Here is a 20426-nt window from a genome sequence, read left to right on the forward strand (position 1 = left end):
TCATGCCCATCAATTGTCGGGTAAAGGCATGTCCAACACATGCACCCACATACAACTGCTGCTTCCTCATTTTCCACTCCCCATCATTTATTCACTCCCTCAGCATGGAATGAGAGGTCATCACAGGGCTCCTGCTTGGAAGCAAATAGCACCCCGTGTCATTTATTGCCTCCTTATCACTGCTCCCTGTCCCCACCCATGCCATTCCTTCCTGCACTCCAGCCTCCAGCCCCCACCTGCACCCCAGGCTGGTCACTCTGCCTGAGGCCTCTCCTCACCACTCCAGCCCCACCAGCTCTGCCAGCCAGCCTCTGGAAGGGCTGCAGGACACGACCACAGCTCCTGGCACTGCCAGCACAACTCCTGAAGGGCTGCCCTGAACTCAGCCCCCAGCAGCTCAGGTGACAGAGCCCCAAGGGACAGAAGAATAACAATTGATGGTGACCCTTGCTCAGGGCGCTGTGTATCAGTGCTGCTCTTTGCTCACCTGCTATTTCCTCTTCAACAAAAGGGGAGGGATGGAGGGCACCAGGATATCTCAGCCTCCCCTCCCCACACTTCCTTCTCCTTGCTGGCAACCGGCTTGACCCTGCTGAGATCATGCAGCCTTTGGAAAATGGAAAATTAGCCTGGCCTCCATCCCCTGGTCACCTTGCCCCAGGCCAGTGATTCCCAGGCAGCCTAAGAACCAGCTGTGAGCTCCTGCCCAAGCCCCCTCCCAACATCACCTCGAGCCCAGGTGCTGCATCCATAGCCCCCACCACGGACCCCCAGCAGAGGGAGAGACAGCACAGAGGCCAGCACCATTTTATAGACTTTTATTTCCAAATCTGGCGCTTCCATGATACACTTGTACACAGCCAAAAGGGGGGGTTATAGGCATCTCCCCACTCCCTGCCAATAGAGTCAGGAGAGGAAAAAAAAAAACCCCTGACCAAATCCCCCAAAGAAAAAAGTCCAAACTCAAGGAGGATGCTCCCCAGAGCCCAGGTCACAGCACTACAATCAGGGACCAAGCTGCAGACTGGTCTGCAAGAAGCAGATTCCTGCTTCTCCACTGGCCCAGCTCTGCAGGGATGGCCACCAGCTCTGCAGGGATGGCCACCAGCTCTGCTGCTCTCTTCTTTTTGGCACTTGACACTTGCTCTCCATTTGGCAGCAGCGTAATAAAGAGCCCTGTGCCCAACTTGGCAGATATATGGGCCCTACAGTGCAGCAGGGACAGGATCCCAGGACCCTGCTGCTGACACTGCACAGCCGGAGAGAAACTTGTAAACGAGCTTGTTTCCAAAGGCAAAGATGGGCAGCATGGAGGTGCCTGGCTGTTCCCAGCATGTGGGGCCAGCAGGCTTTCCCTCTGCACACTGGTCCCAAATGGCATGTAAACATGTCAGCAGGCCTTTCTCTCCTCATCCCTGGGAAAAGGATGACAGTGAGCCTGCCTCATCAGGGCTGTGCTGGGGACCCCAGGGCACCCCCGATCACCAGCCCTTCTGTTTCCTCCATACTGCCCCCACTGACTCAGGCAGGGAGGCAGCCAAGAGGCCTTGGCCTCCCTAGAGGCATGAGGACGGCAGCACCTGTAAACATGTCAGGCTGGGCTACAGTACAATGCCACGGCAGTGTGGAAGTAAGGCAGTAAAGAGCAGCCCCGAGAGCACCATGGGGTGAAAGGGAACATACTGCCCCACTGAGCTGAGTGCCCTGGCCTGAGGTAGGCACAGAGAGTGCCATCTCACAGCACAGCCCCAGGCTGAGCACAGACACCATCTGGGTAGCCTGAATTTCCAGAGAAGGCAAAGTGCTGTTTATTTCCACCTTCCAGAATTCAGGCCACTCTGAGCTGAGGTCCTCTGCTATTGAGGGGAGAGCAGGTATACAGAGAGCCCCCAGGGAACCAGCTAGATACAACTTCTCTGGGCAATGCTGGACCCTGAAACTGGAGCCACATCATGCTCCTTTGGATGTTAGTCCTTTGCAGAGTGAGGACTCGCTCTGGAAAAGCCAAGCCTGCTGTTAAGCAGGGCAAGGGTCATCCAGTTCCTTTGCCAGATCCACAAACCAATAGAGGTTTGTTCTGTAACATGCAAGTTAAAGAGCACAACACCCAGTGGGTAAAAACACAGTGCTCACTTGCTGAGCTGAGGAAACCAGCACTGACAAGTGGGACCACCCTGGTACAGGTCAGGACTGCACAGCAGAGCTTGTCTCCATCCCAGCAGGTTCCTAGGGCTGAATTTGCTGCCCATCCACATGCGCTCTCACTGGCACACAGCCCCAGCTCACAGACAGGGGCAGCCCCAAGGGGTGGTCCCACAGCAGGGCAGAGGGAGGCCTGGCTGCAGGGGGCTGAGGGGTACCAGGCAGCAAGAGACATTTGGAGCTGCACAGTGGGAGGGTGGGGGGCAACAGGGCCAGCTGCCCTGCAGTGGGGATAGGACAAAGTAGTGCCAGCAAAGCCTTAAGGACTGCCTGGCACTGTTTCTCCAGTCCACTGGGATTGTGGTTCTAGTGGTTCTAGCCCCAGGGAAACTGGAAAGGGGCTGTTGGTGAAACAAATGCTCCAGGTCCTGGGAACAGACCATCCGTAAAAATAACCATAGAAATTTCTCATCTCTCTGATTACAAAGATACAAAAGGATAAAAAACCCTCCCTGCCCCCATATTGTAGGCTCCACTTCTGTCCCCCTGCCACTGCCCACCCTTCACACACACACAGGCACACTCCACACACAAACAGCTTGCAGAGAAAGAGCTTGGCCCCAGGGGATCGGAGATGCCACCCTCGCCCAGTACTACCCGTCACACCAGGCAGGTGATGGAGAGCATGGTGGCAGCTGGGAGCCTTGAGGCTCCTGGCAGTGTGTGATGTGGGCTGCTGGCCCCTCAGCCCACAGGTCAGGGCCTCTGAACCATCAGTTCTGGCCCCTGCTCCATGGGAATACCAAACCTCAGCTGGCAGTGCTTGGCGAAGGGCCCTGCTTCTTCCATCTCTCTTGGGATCAGTTTCAGCCCCTCAGGAATGGCCATCGTTTCTCATTCTTCTCAGAGGAAAGAAAAACAGTGTTAAACCATGGCACCTCTCCTGGGCTCCAGCATCCCCACTATGCCAGATGGGGACAGGGCAGAAAACCTCTCCTGTCTCAGGGCAGGAACTGTCTCTGAGTCCCTGAGACTATGGAAGAGGGAAGGAGGGATGGGATGGCGTGGAGTGGAGTGGGAGCAGTACTAGCAGGGAGCAAAGCTAGACAGAAAGGAGTGACATACTGGAACAGGGTGCCTGGGGAGAAACGTGGCTGGGGAAGGCAGGGCTTCTCTAGGACTTGGGCTCACTCCTCTCCAGCCAGCCTGGCTCCTGCATACATCCATTGGGACTTAGAGCCAGCACTGACCAAGGGATCAGCCAGGAGGCAGCCTAGCTGCACAGAGCATCTTCCCTGAGTACCCACAGGCCACAAGCAAGGGCCATCACCTCTTGGGCAGAGAGGACAGATTCACATACACAGGAGCTTCTGCCTGTGCTGCACTACAAACATCTGGAGATGTCACACCTAAGGCTTGTCCCTACCCAGGAGAGAAGGGTAGGACCAGGAGACGCTTGCCACTCACCCAGGGAGCTCACCCTTACACAGCCCTCTCCCTCCAAACTAAACCCTTTTGGGAAGAATCCAGGCAGGTGGACAATGAACAAGATCAGCTGAACAAGACCTGGCTGAGGAAGGAAGGAACACACTTACTCTGAGTCTGGTGACAGCTCTGAAATGCTGTGGGAGGTGGCAGAGTGAGGTGTTGAGGGACACACTGCAGAGGGCGTTGAGGTCTGCATGGCAGAAGGGGTGGCGGTGGTCTGGGGGCCTGAAGGTGTGCTGGAAGATTGCACCGAGGACAGGATGGAAGAATTAAAAGAAGCAAGGATGGAAGAAAGGATATCTAACTGTTCAGTGGAAGGATGTTGGCTGGGAACGGCCTCCAGGTTCTCCCTAGAAGGCTGTCTCCTTGACAGCGGTTCTAGGCTTTCCCTGGACAGCTGCCTCCGAGAGAGACTCCCCAGGTTGTCCTGCGAGGGCTGTCTGCTAGGCACCGTGTCCAGAGGCTCTCTGGAATTAGATCTTCTGGACAAAAAGTCCAGCTGCTCCCTTGAAGCTTGTCTAGCTGTTGCTAGCAGGTCCCTTGAAGGCTGTTTTCTAGAAAGCAAATCCAATTGCTCTCGAGAAGTATCCCGACTTGGCAACATGTCTATTCGGTCTCTGGATACTTGCCTACTTGGCAATGTGTTTAGCCACTCTCTAGAGACTTCTCTTACTGGCCCACAGTCTAGCTGCTCTCTTGACCCAAATCTGCAGGGTAATGTGTCAAGGCAGTCTCTGGAGCCCTGCCTCCGGGGCAACGTGTTCCCATGATCTCTCTGACTGGGTCTAGGAGCGAGTAGATCCAAGTTTTCCCTAGATGCATGTCTGCTTGGGATACTTTCCAGGTGTTCAGTAGACCCATGCCTGCTGGGGATAGTGTCCAGCTCCTCTCTGGACCCATGCAGACTGGGCACAGCTTCCAAGCACTCTCCTGAGTGGTGCCTGCTCAGCTGCTCGCGGGACATCTGTCTCCTCATCAGCATGTCCAGCTGTTCCCGGGATGAGTATCGGCTGGCTGGCTGTGACAGACTGCCAGCCCCAGAGTAGATCCTGCCATAGGAGGCAGCAGGGACAGCCCTGTGACCCAGCGTGGATGTCTTGTACCACGTCAGCTCATTGGTCATCCTACCAACAGATGGCAAGCCCTGGAGAGTTGGAGGGTACTGGAGGCGGTTCTTCAAAATCCCTGCACCAGACAGAAAGAGAAGTCAAATATTTGCACAACAGCAAGAAGAGCAGGGAAACCAGGGAAATTAGCCATGCTACCCCAAGGGCATGGCCACACAGATCTGATGCTGAGCTTTCAGTGTCACATCAACCTGAGACAGGCAAGGCCACCCTTGCCTGCATGCTCCAGATTGTTACCTTTTCTCTGCCGTTGGGTCTGGGTGAGGGAGTTCTCATCCCCACTGGTCAAAGCCAGGTCTGGCTGATTATTGTTGGCTGCATCCTTATTGACATCAAACCCCAGCTTCCGCTCGGAGCCCCACTTCTGCAGGGAGCAGGGGTGAACCTCGCACTCGCCCAGAGCTGGCCAATATGACATGAGGTCATTGCCATCCACATCTGATGAAGGACACAGCAAACCAGAGAAGAGGGAGAGAAGACTTCTGTGAGCAGCAATTGAGCCATCACAAGACATGGCTTGACCCCAGGGAGCTGAGCTCATTCCTCTCCCTGCCAGAGCCCCGGGACTTGCCTTTGGGAGTGGCGTTGGCAGGGTTGGTGAGGAGGCGCTCGCTGTGTGCTGCCCGCTTGAGCTGGCGCTGGAAGCGGCCCCGCAGGCGCACGTTCTCCTCGCTCTCCGAGGACGGGATGGAGAGGCTGCGCTCTTCATCCAGAGACAGGTCACTGTCCGAGTCCGAGTCCTGGTCTGTACGAACATGGTGTGTCAGGGAGACATTTGGAATGAAGGTGGGAGAAGTTCCTGCTGACAGCACCAGGAAGGCAGAACCACCCCAGGCTGACCACACTCATGGGAGTGCTTTACCCTGTGTTGCCCCTCCCTCAGCAGCAGCTTGTGCCAGCTCCCCAGGTCCTATCACCAGGTACCTGTGAGATGAGCCCATCTAATTGCACCTTCCTGGAAGGCAGCTGCAAATAGCCCTAAGATCCCTTGTGCCCCCTCTTCCAGGCTGAGTAAACCTACGCTCCTTAGCCTCTGCTTGCCCATCCCACACCCCAGCCCCGCCTGGTCCAGCTCCAGTGAGTCAAATGTCTGTGCTGTACTGAAGAGCCCAGTGTCCCCAGAGATCCCACAAGAGCCAATGTTCCCTCTGTTCCCCCATTTCTAGCCCCTTGGGGACTGGCTATGCCCTTTGTGATCTGTCCAGGAGGAGGCTGTACTAAATGACACAATGGCTGCCTCTCCCTCTTATCTACCATGTGTTTGGAAGTCACAGCTGAACATGGGGTGGAAGATGTCACCATACAGCCAGAACCTGCACCAGGAAGAACTTCCCAAACCCAGGAACAGGGTTTAGGCTTACCTCCCCCAGCATCACGGTGGAACATTGCCATGTCGATGTCCGTGGGGCCGGCGTGAGCCAACAGACTGTGATCCAGGGCCGAGCCCTGACGCGCTGCCACGTTGTCTCTGAAAGAGAGGAGGCTCAAACTGTCAGTGGCAGGAGCCTCTGGCTCTGCCCAGGCACTGCTGGCCCCCAGAAGCCTGGCTGCTCCCTACCTGAGGTAAGCTCTCTGGCTGGAGTGGGTGCGGGCAGAGCGCACGCTGCTCACCGAGGACACTGTGGAGGCCCCCAGGGTGATGCGGATGAGCCCACTCTCCTCAAACAGTGCTGTATTGTTGTAGGCATTGGGGCCCTGGGGAGGATGGAGAGGGCATGTGCCCTGTTAAGGAGTTGCCATCCCCAGGAAAGTGGGGATATCCCTGTCCCAGACATGCAGCCTTGAGCCCAGCACCCTGGCTGCTCTGCTGTCACCCACCTGTGTGCTCCTCGTGGCCTCCTCGCTCTGCCCCTTCTTGCTGAGGCAGGCCAGCTTCCATGCCTCCCACACCTCCTCATTCAGTACACAGAACAGGACCAGCACTGCCAGGCCCTGTGGGGAGAGATGCCGTGAGAGACAGCCCTTCACTGCCAGCTGACCTGCTTGCTCACAGTGCCAGCAGTGGGACCCTGGCTTCTCCAGAGCCAAGTGTGGCCACAGGACTGGGATGCACCAAAAACTACCCAATACAAAGGAGAGCTAACATCCATAGTGGCTATGGATTAGGGAGGAATGGGCGGGGTGTCCACCTGTCTAGCAGTGGCCGAGGAGCAAATGGCAGGGTCCCCTGCAGCAACATCAGCCCCAGTGGTGGGAGAAGGCTGGCAGAGTGCTGCCATGGATCATATTTTGGGTGTCTAACACCTCCATCACATCCTCTTACTCTGCCCTCTCAGGACATGGAGGTGCCTTCCCTCCCTTGGATGTTACCTCTGAACCAAATGCCTTGCAGCCACCTCCTGCTCTGTGTGACTGCTCACCACAGGCATAGCAGCAAGGAGTGGCAGGAGTCACTCAGTGCCACAGAGGTGACAGCAGAAGGGACAAGGAACTCAGTGAGATGTTGGGAGCTCAGCACAGGGCACCCACTCTCCACAGATGGCAGTGGGGACCACAGGGATGCTCTCCTGGGCTGACCCATGCCCTCCCCAGCAGAGGCCAGGCAGTTACCTGGAGGCTGCAGAGGACAGTGTAGAAGTAGTGGAAAGCCAGGACACTGTTGTTGACAGCCAAGAGGCCAAAGAGCCAGGTAGTGCTAATAACTAGAAGCAGAACAAAGGAGCTCCGTAACGTCATGCTGGAGAGAGAGAGAGACAGACAGGGACACAGACACACACCGAGAGGTTAGTGCGTACTGTTAATCTACAGCCTAGTGCTCACAGAGATCCAGAGGGGAAAGCTCCTGCACAGACCTCCCTGCTGTGCCCAGCACTGCAGGCACATCCCTGACAGTGGCCCAGTTCCCCCTAACTCCCAGGCCTTCCCTTCTGGATCACACATGGCAAACACAGGGGCCCAAATGACACAGGTCATTTCGAGCCACAGAGAGCTCAGCCATGCTCCAGGGCTGGCTCAGGAGGGAGAGGGGAAAGGTCTCAGGACCATGTAGGAGAGGAAGAAGCAGGTGCTCATAGCTGACAAGGACTGAGTGCTGAATCCAAGCGGACACAAGAGGTGGCTGTGAGGGCAGGTAGTGAAAGGGGACCAGTTGGGAGATCAGTGTGGAGATGGGGATGTAGGAACAAGAAGGGATAAAGTTTAGAAAAGATTAATGTGGTGGCAGGTGTGGGAGAGGAGAGTGGCTGCAAGGCTGACACTCATGCACAGAAGGGCCCTCTATGATGGCAGAAGGAGGAAGATGGTCACTGAAAATGCTAAAAACCACTAGCTGCCAGAGCTCTGCTGGGAGTTTGGCCACTAATACTCACAGAACCGATTTCTTCTTGGTCTCCTTTTGGCCTGGGGAACAGGACATCTTGGCCACAAGCAGGAACATGACCCCATTCATCTGAAAGTGTTGGCACTGATTAGAAGCTGGGCCAAGGGCTGGCTCTGACCTGACCTCCCCAGTGCAGACTCCAGGTTTGCCAGGCCCTGCAAACTTCCCCTCCTTTCCCCTTCATGCTGGAGCCATGGCCTACCCCAGGTTTGGCTAGAGTGAGGAGGGACAAAAAGAGGGCCTCTAACTGAGGAAGAGGGACACAGAGAATGGGACAGGCAGTGGGCAGCCAGGGAAGAGTGAGTGCCCGTGGTGCAGAGAAGGGAGGCAGGAGAGGGTTTGGGTGAAACAGGACAGGGTTTTACCACAATGACGACAGTAATGGGGCCTGCAAAGCTCCAGACCAGCTTATCATGAATGGAAATCCAGCAGAAGTCGGGGTTTCCGTAGCCCTCAGGATCTAGGCCAACGGCCAGCCCTGCAGGAGGAAGGGAGAGGTCAGGTGCAGACCCAGCAGCCTTGGACTTGTCCAAACCATTTCTATTCCATGCTAGAACTGTCAGCATGAAGGGACTTTCTCCCTGCCCCTTGCCCTGTGCAAGACTCAGCAACAGGGACTTTATTTCCTTTTCCTCAGGCGTTCCTGACACAACCAAGTCCAGGAGGCATTCACTGCCAGCAACAGGTCACCCAAGTATGCAGGCTTGGGAAACCAAGATACTTTAACTAGAAGACTTAAAGAGATGTGCTGAGAAATTACTTCTTAAGGAACAAGATGATATTCCTTGATGTGTGGTCCCCTGACCACCCACAGCACTGCTGACCATGGCAAGCTCACCCTCAGCTCTCCACACCGGATGAGCTGGGCAACACGAGGTGGTCAGGAGACTGCTGAGCAGAAGCATGGCTGGTTGGGGCATGGCTGCAGCAGAGGCAGCTCTTACCAGTGATGATGGCAGGCACTCCCCAGCCGATGGCGTAGTAGAAGCGCATGGCCCCGAAGTTGACGTTGCGGGCTTCGGTCTGCATGCGGTAGATGTGGAGGCCCTGGACGAAGAGCCAGGCAAAGGTGGAGAGGAAGAAGCAGTGGAGGAGGATGGCAATCACAGTGCAGAGAAACTGGAGAGACAAAAGTGACTTAGAGATGGTCCCACTGTGCCAAAGCTAATGGCATCATCCACACCCCACCCTCATGCCCACGGGCGAGCTTGTTCAAGCCCACAGACCTGGTTCTCAGTGCGGTTGATACCCAGGAGAAAGAGCAGCTCAGAGAAGAAGAGGGTGACTGATATGTTGGAGTGGATGCCACGTGTGTTGGACTTAAGGCCTTTGAGGCAGGTCAGAAAGGAGAAGGTCAGTAGCAGAAACACCAAGGAAAGAGACACCAAGGAATAGGTGACAATTGCCAATGTCTCCAGATCACCTTCCAGTTGCTGCAGCAGCAGAGAACCAAAGGCAAATAGCAGTGTTAGGGCCAAACACAGGAAGCTTGCAGAACTCTCAAACTACATTTGTGTCCAACAAGGAATTTTTTGCCTGCGCCCAGGACATTTTCTGGCTGTACTAGGACCCAGCTGCTAACAGTCCCCACACCACCCACAGCCCCACAGGCTGAGGTTACCTCTCGGTGTGAGCTGTCCATCAAAACCCCAAAAGTGCCAAACTGGGAGCACTGGCAGTGGACATGGGTGGTGTTTCGGTACACGAGCTCGCAGTCCCTGGCTGTCCAGAAGCCAAAGGGGTTGGTCCTGCAGCCACCAAAAAGCAGAGTGCACTCAGGAGAGAAGACACACAAATGTATGTGGGAGGCAGGAACCCCAGAGAAGAGGGGTGACTGACACAGATCTTCTGCCAGCAGATACAACCACGCTCCTAAAGCTGGAACACTGGAGCCAGAGTGTGGATGTGTCACTGAGGGAAATGGGTTAGTGATGGACTCGGCAGTGCTGGGTTACTGGTTAGACTCAATGATCTTAAAGGCCTTTTCCAAATGAAGTGATTTTATGACCCTACTATGCCCTCCCAAAAGGAACAAATCTGATGCGAGTGGGTGGAAACTTGCTCCGGGAAACTTGGGGAATGAGGAGGTGTGTGGGGAAAGCAGCTCAAAGAGGGTGGCTCAGTCATGCTCAACTCACGGGTTGGAGTGGTTCCACTGGACACAGAGAGGTTTGCTCCTGTTGGCTGTCTCCAGCAGGTAAAATTCCAGCACAATGGGGGTGTCCAGGGGTCCTTGCAGGAATGTGTGATTGCTGAACACAGACACGCTTACAATGGGGGAATTCATCACAGGATTCTTGGGGAGCCTGCAAGGAGCAACAGAGCTTTACCATCACTATGGCATCACTGTGGCAGCTGCAGACCCCCAGAGACCTCTCAGGTGTCCTGCTCTGACATCTCAGAAGGAAGAGCTCTGCCTAGTCTACAACATGGGGCTGGGAAATGTGGCACAGAGCAGCACTAGGGCTGGGAATCTGGCAACTGCCAGAGGGAAGAGAAAAGAGTCCAGCCAGCCCCTCTCCACTGGTGCCTGTGGGGGCAAAGGGGAGGAGGATGTACCTGACACTGCGGCGATCCACGTGGTAGCGCGCAGGCAGCAGTCCCCCAAGGGTGCGGTACATGATGAGGATGACCACAGTGAGAGCAGGCTCAGGCTCTGGCAGCGCCTGCCTCGGCGAGGAGCTCTCCACAGTGTAGTTCCCTTCACCCCCAGCCAGCGTGGACACTGCTGCGGGGACAGCTGGGGCACACAAGGGAGTGGTGAGTGCACACATACAAACACAAACACACACACACAAACACACACACACACAAACACATCCAGGAGCCTTTGGATGTGGTGAAGCGTAAAGATCAGGCCCTCAGGGTTGGCTCTTGGACCCCTGACAGAGCCATGTCTCAGCAGGGTATATGAAAATTAATGGCTTCTAAAGGTCCATTCCAACCCAAACCCTTTTATGATTCTCCATCTTTCCTGCCAGCTGTACCCACCCATGCTGTTTCTCAAGGGATGCCCACGTGCTCACCTTCGGCCTTGGGAGGGCTCAGCACCGACAGGGGCAGCACCACGTGTGTGTGGGGGTCCCAGGCGGGCTGGCCCCGGAACAGGCTGCTGTGGTAGCGAGGGTAGCGCCGGCGGACGTGGGAGCGGTTCTCCATGCGATCGATGCTCAGCACTGCGGAGGAGCAAGGCAGTGAAAGCCAGCTCTAGGATGGACACCTGGACAGCAACTGCTCCAGGGCACCCCAGGATTCAAATCCTTGGCAAAGGGAACATACCAGCCACAGGCTGGGTTGGGGTTATGACCCCTATTTGGGCATGACACAAAATCTCAGTACCCACAGTGCTCCTTCTCAGCCTAGACCCTTGCTCTGCCATAGTGCAGACTACTCCTGCCACCAAGGCCAGCCGCTTTTTCACTAGGGACTGGAAAGTAACTGGGAACAGGCAGCACACTCCTGGCTCTGCTAGCTCTTGGAGGTGAGCTAGCCCAGGCAGGGATGGGACCAGCACATCTCACAAATGCCTCCCCACGTTGGAGAGAACTGTCAAAGACTTTACCAGCACACTCCCTGAATGCAGGGAGAGGAGAAGGGAACAAGGCGTGATGGAGGAGTGTCTCTGCCCCACCCCAGCCAGCTCCTACTCACTGATGTTGGGGGTGACGACGCCGACGGGATTGAGGTAGGTGAGTTTCATGTTGCTGGCCAGCGTGGCCGAGTAGTCGCGCAGCTGCTCCATGAGGCTGGCGCTGCCGTGCTCCCCGTGCGGCAGCATGGCCCAGTGCTCCCGGTTCTCGGGCGCCAGCACAGAGCTGCCTGCTCGCAGTAGGTTCTGAATGGAGACAGCAGGACAGAGGGTGAGCATGGCCTTTGGGCCTCTCCTGACCACCCCCAACTGCAGCACTGTGCTCTCTGCACAAGGGCTCTGGGAAGAGAGGTACTTTCTAGTACGATGGGCCCCCATCCTCAATTCTCCATCAACCAGTGCCCTACAGAGACATCTTTCCTGCAGCCTTGCCTTGAAGGACTGCCAGCAGCAGTAAGACCTCCCTTTGCCTTTCCAGGCTGAGCAAACCCCATTCTCTGCCTCTCCTCAACCACTCTTTACTCCACCCCTGACCACGCAGGTCTTGCTTCCCACACTGCAGGTATGGACTGAGGAGCCCAGTGTTCTGACAGGGTCCCACCACATCCTGAATCCCCTCAGAAACACAGGGTGGCTGCTAAGGGAAGCAGCAAGAGAAGCACTGTGGTGCGGGGGAAGGACTGACCTCGTTGAAGTGGGCGTCCTGTGTAGCTGTCAGGCCGAAGCCACGCTGCTGGCTCTCGAAGGCCATGAGGCGGGACAGCAGGCGGAAGGCAATGTGCACGTCATTGCCAAAGTAGTGCTCCATGCGGTCCGTCACAGCCCGCAGCCGGTGCGCCAGCTTCTTGGCTTCAATTGTGTTCAGCTCAGTCTTGTTCTTCTCCAAGCCCTCTAACTGTCAGTGGGGAGAAAAGAGAGGGTTAAACAATTCAGCGGGCTCCTTATCGCTGGACACGGACTATTTTTGAAGCCACGGCAGAAGCCATGGACACTCACAGTGGAGGTGACTAGAACAGGGAGAACATCTGGCAGACAACCAGCCTCCAGCAACACACCAGGGTCCGCACTGGCCTGGCTAAGCCAGTGCCATACACGACAGAGGCCAAGGAGATGAAAAGACAGGGCCCTGGCAATACTTCCCTGGAAACTCTCCTGGTTTCAGTTTCAATTCAGTCTAGACAACATGTAAGTGTTGAATAACTTGCCTGGATATTTCAAAGGAATTTGCCCCTGACAAAATCAGGAGGCTACAGACGTCTCATGGAGCAGACATTTCACCACCTTCAAACCACTCAGCCCTACTCAAGGTTATTTATTTTCCCCTCAAACACTCTGGCAGGACACAAGTAATTTCTGAGGGGAACACAGATTAAATGAAGCCATATGAATTTAAGCTCAGACCACTGCTTCCACAGGAGGGATATGGGGGAAGGAGATGAGAAGAGAAAGGCACTGAGCACTGTGGCAAGGCCCTCTTGTACCCCAGGCATCCTTGGAGAGCTGAGTGCTTTGAATTCTGGCTGTGAGCCCTTATTCAGAGGGCCCCTGCCCTGTCAGGGCTGCAGAGCTGAGAGGATTACCAGCACAGACAGCTCCTTGAAGGCAGGTGAAGTGCAGTTGAAGAGATCTGGCTCCAGCCAGCCCTTCTCCTCATCACAGTGTCTGACGGCTGCACCTAAAACAAGGAGGAAGGGCTTGTTGGAAATTCATGGAGACATGGCTGCCCTGCAGGGATCCTCTGCACCAGCTAATCCCAAAGAATGGCACTGACAAGTGAGGGCCTGTAACACCCCCGGGCCATTATCATGCTTTGCACCAGTGCATTCTACCCTTGGTTTGTAATACCACAGCATGCTGCTGCCATCCCCTCCCTCCAGGAGCTGGGTGCCTGTGTGTGCTTTGGGGCTGCATCATGCCAGGTGCCATCACACAGGATTGAAAAAAGGACTGACTTGGCAGGATCCAGGCTGGAAAAGCCCAGGGGGCATGACTGTCTCCTTAGGCACATCTGACCCCAAGCTACAGAAGCCCAAGCAGCTCTAGGCATGCCCCAGCTGACAGCCTGCAATGCCTGCTGAGGTCCTGCTCTCTCTATAGGGCAAAGCCACCCCAGGAGCACAACAGCCCTGCTGCTGGGCTGGAAAATCAGCCCCTGAGATGAGCCCCTTCAGCCAAGGGGGATGGAGGAGTGGATGGTGGACCCAGTGTGGAGGATCCAGCAGTGTGGGTTCAGTATCCAGCGCCAGCCCCCAGTCCCTGGTTGGAGTCCAAACACTTGTGTGTAAAGCAAGGGAGTTTCCAAAACTGAATGGGATGAGATGTGAACCACCACCAAAAATGCTGCTAAAGCCAACATGGAGAAAACTGTTCCCAGCTGAAACACTTGGAACACCACAAAACTTTGAGCAAGAGAAATCAGGTAACCCCAGTGTACCCAGCAGGACTGTGGAGCAGGTCCTCCTGTGGACAGCATCAGGGAACAGGAGCTCACCCAGGTGCCCATGGCTGGGAGAGAAAGCTTAGAGCAGACTCAGGCTGCTGCTCAGAAAAGCCCCAGGGACAAGTATACCCCCTTCTACCATGTCCAGCTCCTGGCATCCTCCCAGCCACCCTTCTCCCAGCTGCAGAAGCATAGGGACCAGTGCCATTGCAGCGGGGAGCAGGAATAACAAGTCTCCATACTGATGGCATTCCCCTTGCACAGAACAGAGACAGACTCAGATGCAGATCTGGGCAGGAACTGACCCCCAGGTCTCTGTGCCTTCCCCGGCCAGCCAGGCAGAAGGAACAGGACCTTGTGCTGTGCCTGCCCATCAGTTCCTGCTCCCATCCTACTATCCCCCACTTGAGTAGCTTCCCCTTCTTCCACCCCATGGCCATTCCTCCCTGGCCTCACCACCCACTGTTCACCACCAGCTTCTCCCCTGCCCAGCCTAAGCAAGCGAGAGCCATCCAGGAGAGCCAGCATCCATCCCAGCCAGGGAGCAGAGCAGAGAGCTGTCCAGAGCCCACACTGCAGGCTCAGCACAGAGGGTGGCAAGGGCTGCATGCAGCTGCAGCTGAGCTTGTGCTGGTTAGTGAGCTGGTTGCAGGGAACACTGTGTAAGAGCGGTGAGACGAGGCAAAGCATTGGGAAAGCCTTGGCAGCTCCAGAAGCAGTGGGGAAAGCGCAGGGGTGTGCAGAGTGTCAGGCAGGGAGCAGGGAGGGAAAGCCATGTGGTGCAGCCCTTACAGCACAGGGAGAAGGAGATGGGAGCAACCTTACCTGCACCCCTCAAGCCTGTGCACGGAGGGCGAGAGAACCAGGGAGAGAAGCGACAACAGTTAGGAGCCAAACCTGCCTCCTCCGGGGGCGAACGGCTGGGGAAGGACAGGGTTTGTATTGTCCCCTGGGGCTTGCACTGCCCTACGCACCCAGACACCCTGCTGACAGCTTTTCTGTCACTGAGGACAGCTTTGCTTCCCTTGCAGGGTACATGGGGATGGGGCTGGTGGAGCCACAGCAAGGCACTGCAGGTGCTATGCCAGGCCTGACCTCAGCCTCAAGCCTGGTGAACCCAAAAAGCAGCAGGAAAAAGATGGGAACCAAGACTGCGGGAACAGCACAGCCCCATGGCTGGGTGATGGGTCTTACACTCCATAGCTTTTACCCAACCCCAGTCCTACGACCAGTACCCTCTGCTCTCTGCTCTTCCCCAGACTGCAGCATTTTCTCTTCCAACTTCCTTCACCCAAGCTTCCAGCCCAGCTGAACATGACTGGGGTAGTGCAAGAACAGAGTGATATTGCCAGGGCTGCCACAGGACAGCCAGGGTGCCCCCTCCCCTCTCCATCACATCCCCCACTCACCCAAGGAGCCTTTGGGACACAGTACTGCAGCCGAGAAGCCAAACTTGGTCTGGGGCCACCACACACCCGCCTTCAGGCTTTTGGGGCAGCCGTCATAGAGCACTGTGGAGACACACAGGTCACAGGGCCAGGCCACTGACAGCAAGCCCCGTGGCAGCAGCTGCCCACACTGCTGTGGCCACACTCACCCTGGCAGCCGCTGGGTGTCACCTCAGCGAAAGGGCTGTCACAGCTGTTGCACTGGCGGCCAATGACGCCGGGCCGGCAATGGCACCGGCCGGACTCCCTGTCACAGGAGCGTGAGGTGGAGCCCACGGGGTAGCAGTCACAGGGCAGGCAGCTGTCACTGCCTCTGGGGCGGTAGTGGAAGTCCTGGCAGGAGATGGGGACAGTCACAGAGAGCCCAGTGGGACAGCAGCTGAGGCTGGCTGGGGAATCCCTGGAGCCAGACAACGGCAAGGCTTTCCTGATTTTCAAACACCCCACTGCCCCCACCAATACCATGCTGGGCCAGGAAGGCTGTAAAGAACAGCTGAGCAGGGATCCAGCCCAGATTCGGGCACACAAAGCTGGGCCTGGGCAACTGCCAGGCCTTTGTGGGGGGACAAGGAACAGCATCAAGAACAAGCAGGGTTTCAGGAAAGCCAGGGTCCATTGGCACAGCTGCCCCTCACCTTGCAGTGGCACTGCCCGTTGGTTTTATTGCAGTCAGGGTCAAAGCCCTTGTTCACATCACAGTTACAGGGTCCACAGGTGGGGTTTCCCCACCAGCCCTTTGGACACTGCTGGTCTATCCTAGGGAGAGAAACAGCTTTGATATTGCAACAACCAAATTTCCCCGGCCTTGTTCTGCCACCAGTCCAGCTGCTCAGCAGCTCCAAGGAGGAAGGTGGTACTGAGAAGTTCCTGGTTACACATCCAGGATGAGAGGCCAGCATGGAGCCAGGCTCAAAGGCCATGGTCCTGCCCTGTATCTCACCTGTGCTCGCAGTACTGCCCAAAGAAGTTCCCAGTGCACTCGCACACGTAGCCCAGGCGCGAGCCCGGCTTGCGGCGGCACACCGACTTGTTCTTGCAGGGGTTGAGATGACACACATCCACACAGTCCCCTCCATAGTACCCTGAGGTGTGGACAGAGACCACCATGTAAAGCAAATACCTTCTCCCTGAGATGTGCCAGCATACCAAGGAGTGAATTCAGGGGGCTCAGGAGGGATTCTGCCCTCCAGAAAAATTGATGAGTGTCTGATGGATATGACTTGTTCAAGGCATGGACAGGAGAGAGTCACAGGGGGACAGGAAGACGTAAGTAGGCATGAAGAGCAGAGGAGTGGCAGGGTGCTGCAGGTCCTACCTGGCTGGCAGACACAGGAGTAGCTCTGCCACTCATCCTTGCAGATGCTGTTGTCTGGGCAGGGGTTAGAGTCGCAGGGGCTCGGCACACTGCAGCCAGCCTCCACCCGCAGAGCATGGTTAGGCTTGGGCAGCACAATCCCAGTGACGCTGTCACCCAGCCGCACACCCTGCAGTGCAGGTGACAAACTCACAGTGAAGCTAGGACAGACACATGAGGCTCCAGTTCTGCCTTCCACAAACCCCCAGCAGCAGCCACTCCCCATCCTCCCTATTTTGATACCCCATGGCACCTCTGACCCTTGAATGCCCAGAGGGAGAGTGACACCAGCAGGATGGATGCTGGCAGCAGCTGCCAGACTTGTGTTTCCACCTTTCCACATTAACTGATCCGCTGAAAAGGGAAGGCTCAGAGCAATGGACTCACCTGTATGCAGCCCCTCAGCCCATTCTGCACCTCGCCAGAGCCCAGGACTCCCCCCACATGCAGGTGTTTCACCTTCAGGCCATGCAGCTCATTTCCCACAACCACAGTGTCCTGCAGAAGGGAGCAACACGAGGCAATGGGCACCAGCCCTGTCCCAGCCCTCCCAGGGGCTACAGAGGCACAGCTCCGCCTGTGTTTGCCAAGCATCCCCCATGGTTCCTGTCCTGGTGCCAGGGTGTTCAGCAGCACCTACCTGGTAGAGCCCAAAGTCCAGGGTGAGGGTGATGACGTAGCGTGAGTCTCGCCCGCTGTGGACGTCCCGCAGCTCCAGCTGGAGGTCGTGCCATTTCCCATCACTGAGCTGCAGCTGGTCCAGGAGGAGGCTGGTGCTGCGCCCCGACCCCCTGCTCACCATGAAAGAGAGCAGGCCCCCAGCCAGCTGCAGAAAGGGAACAGCAATGCCAGCAGTGAGCAAAGACCTCATCAGCTCTGGCTGCTTCCAGCCTACCCTCCATCAAAGCAAGGGGAGGGAAATCCACCCCTGCTAAATGCCTCTCCCCTCAACTACCCTCTGCTTTGGATGGAGGCAGCAGGGACAACAAGGTCCCCACGCTCTCCCAGGGCAGACAGCAGCAGAGGTTGCACCATGGTGCTGTGGTTGAGGCCATGGCCATACCTGGCAGAGCAGGGTGGTGTACTGGCCTGCGTGGGCCTGCAGAAGCACCCCATCCTGCTGGCGTGTCCGAAACGCCAGCCCCAGGTACCACGGCACCGAGATCTTCACGTCTGCCTTGAAGTCCCAGGTCAGGACACTGTTGCCCTGAAAATAGTGGGCATGGTGCATGGCTGGAAAGGAAAGTGGAGGTGAGGAGAAGGAAAGGGCACCTCACAGGGAGCACTAGATGAAGGGACAGCAGAGTTAGTTCCTCTCACATGGATCCATTACTCTGCTTCCACAGCAACCCCAGCACAGCCTTGCACATACTGACCCTGGCCTGTGCCCAGCAGTGCCCACTCACTCACCATGGCGGCAGTCTTTGCCCCCAAAGCCAACAGGACAGAGGCAGGAGTAGGTCCCCCAGCTGACAGAGCAGGTGCCGCCGTTCTTGCAGGGGCTGGAGTCGCAGAACGTGTGCTTGGCATGACAACCTGGAGGTATCAAAGCCACCTGCATCAGCCTCAACCAGCTCACCACCTTCCCCCAGCCCACATGGAAAGGCACACTGCCTGCTGCCTTTTCCCTGGCTGTCAGAGGGACAATCCCTGCTGCTCAGTGTCTCCACACAGACCCTGCCTGCTCAGGGATGGGGGTTAAGGCTGTTGGTGCTCCTTATGCCAATAAGAACAATGATGCTGCATGATACTGGACTGATGATCTAGCATCTCCCATGTCAGCCAGCTCAACAGGCTCTGCACTCGGGATCAGGGGACATTCCCAGAACATTAGCTGAGATGGGCATTAGATCATTTAAGGGGGACCTGAAGGCTTTGTTGTCCAGTGAGAATCTGCACAGCTCTTGCTGTGGTGCTGTGATGCTGTCACAGCCCAGCAGTACTGCTGTGGAGAAGGAGAATCCATTCCCTGGGCAGGGCTGGCAGGAGCAGAGGCACTGGTACCTGCAGCAGTTCCGTTGTTGGCAATGTAGGAGGCCAGGTCGATGCGTTTGCTGTCGATGAACAGGTCTCTCATGCATCCCACAAAGTCCCGGTGAGTGATGGGGAAGTTTTCTGGCAGGTTAGGGACCCCTCCAAGGAGCAAGGGACCTGTGAGGTCCAGGGACCTGCAGGATCAGAAGTCCAGGGCTTTAAGAGGTACAGTGGCCTCACACTGGCCCAGCCAGCTCCTCAGTGCACAGTGCAGGATCAGGCACACACAGCCAAAGTCCTGGATGGGAAAGCCTGGCTCCTCAGGAGACCACTTTGCCCCACCACAGCAGCTCCAAGGAACTCACTTTTTCGAGCTGGTCTGCACACCTTCTGCAGCACAGGAGTAGTTTCCAATCTCACTGCCAAACTGCAGGGCCACTGAAGCATCACATTCATCTATTGTCAAGATGGCCACCTTGTCCTTGGAGGGGCCCTGCACTACCCCCAAGGTGCTGACCTTGGGCTGAAAGCAAATGAAAGGTGTCAGCAGCACATATACACCAGACCCAAGTACCCAAGGGTTCGTACAACAGCAAGGAAACAGCCCAGGCTCAGCTGTGCTCCTGGAGGTGTGAGCAGTGCAGGAGGGAAACCTCTGGCCGAGCCCAGCATGCAGCACCAGAGAGGGACATGGGCAAGGACACTGCATGGAGCACACTCCTGCAGCTTCCAAGTAAGGTCCTGAGTGTCAATCTGTCCCTGTACCCAGCTGTCTGCTCCACTGCATCCATTCCTAAGGGCTGAAAACCTCTTCTACCTTCCCTCCAGAGCCCCTGCCATGGGACAGAGCCAGAGAACAGGAGAGCCAGAAGCATTCAGCCATGAGTGCTGGGGACAGCAGGGGCACACGTACCTTGTTGTAGTAGCGAAGCTGCAGCGTGTGCCACTGCCCATCACTCACACCCCCCGGCAGGTAGGGGCTCACTACTGTGCTGGACTCTCCTGAGGAGACAGGGATGATGGCAGGCTGAGGGAAGCCAGACAGCCTTCAGACATTCCTACCCTTCCTAAGGCACCAAACCCACCGTGCTGCTGATGGACTTGTGAAGCTCATAGTGGCACAACAGGACAGAACAGCAGCAGAGGTACGAAAAGGGTTTGCTGCCATATTGCACTCCTAAACCCAAGGAGAGTCCTGATCCACACAACTCATCCCCTGTGCTATCCACTGAAGCTCACCAACACTTCTTAACCTTGCTTCCCTTAGCCTTAACAGGTTCCACCCATGGCAGCACTCTTCTCTCCCCACTCAGCACAGGCATTCTCACAGCTCCTCTGACACAAATCTCACAACAGGCAGGGCCAAGTGTACCTGTGGAGTATTTCAGCTGGACCTGCCCCTGGATGATCTCCACTGCCAGGAAGTCATGCCTCTCATTCAAACGCCCATTGTAGAGCAGGAGGCCGCCGGGCTCCACAGTGCTGAACCTGGGGCAGGGTAGGAAGAAGGAGGGCAGGGTGTGTGCAAGGAGCACGTGGAGACCC

General features: G+C 56.4%; 1 protein-coding gene across 5 annotated transcripts in view; it reads right to left on the reverse strand.

The window, feature by feature from the left end:
• Nucleotides 1–802: 802 nt before the first annotated feature.
• Nucleotides 803–20426, reverse strand: part of CELSR3 (cadherin EGF LAG seven-pass G-type receptor 3) — a 31255-nt gene continuing 11631 nt past the window's right edge. Inside the window, exons 4-36 of one of the 5 annotated variants that reach the window (XM_056501462.1) lie at nt 20254–20369; nt 19795–19883; nt 19247–19404; nt 18912–19075; nt 18318–18443; nt 17971–18140; nt 17548–17733; nt 17295–17405; nt 16869–17037; nt 16494–16635; nt 16189–16309; nt 15703–15886; nt 15515–15616; nt 14931–14945; nt 13246–13340; nt 12351–12560; nt 11728–11911; nt 11103–11252; nt 10636–10816; nt 10215–10382; nt 9698–9824; nt 9303–9509; nt 9021–9195; nt 8481–8554; nt 8066–8145; nt 7308–7434; nt 6576–6689; nt 6316–6452; nt 6119–6225; nt 5329–5502; nt 4995–5195; nt 3738–4815; nt 803–3041 (exon numbers count right to left, since the gene is read on the reverse strand). In XM_056501462.1, the coding sequence (XP_056357437.1) occupies nt 3017–3041; nt 3738–4815; nt 4995–5195; nt 5329–5502; nt 6119–6225; nt 6316–6452; nt 6576–6689; nt 7308–7434; nt 8066–8145; nt 8481–8554; nt 9021–9195; nt 9303–9509; nt 9698–9824; nt 10215–10382; nt 10636–10816; nt 11103–11252; nt 11728–11911; nt 12351–12560; nt 13246–13340; nt 14931–14945; nt 15515–15616; nt 15703–15886; nt 16189–16309; nt 16494–16635; nt 16869–17037; nt 17295–17405; nt 17548–17733; nt 17971–18140; nt 18318–18443; nt 18912–19075; nt 19247–19404; nt 19795–19883; nt 20254–20369 (5467 nt within the window). In that variant the 3' untranslated portion in view covers nt 803–3016. Of the gene's footprint in view, nt 3042–3737; nt 4816–4994; nt 5196–5328; nt 5503–6118; nt 6226–6315; nt 6453–6575; nt 6690–7307; nt 7435–8065; nt 8146–8441; nt 8555–9020; nt 9196–9302; nt 9510–9697; nt 9825–10214; nt 10383–10635; nt 10817–11102; nt 11253–11727; nt 11912–12350; nt 12561–13245; nt 13341–14930; nt 14946–15514; nt 15617–15702; nt 15887–16188; nt 16310–16493; nt 16636–16868; nt 17038–17294; nt 17406–17547; nt 17734–17970; nt 18141–18317; nt 18444–18911; nt 19076–19246; nt 19405–19794; nt 19884–20253; nt 20370–20426 lie in introns of those variants that run through there. The other 4 variants (XM_056501460.1, XM_056501463.1, XM_056501461.1 and 1 more) reach the window with 4 other exon arrangements.

Source organism: Oenanthe melanoleuca, chromosome 12 (genome assembly GCF_029582105.1).
Source record: "Oenanthe melanoleuca isolate GR-GAL-2019-014 chromosome 12, OMel1.0, whole genome shotgun sequence".
Lineage (NCBI taxonomy): Eukaryota > Metazoa > Chordata > Aves > Passeriformes > Muscicapidae > Oenanthe > Oenanthe melanoleuca.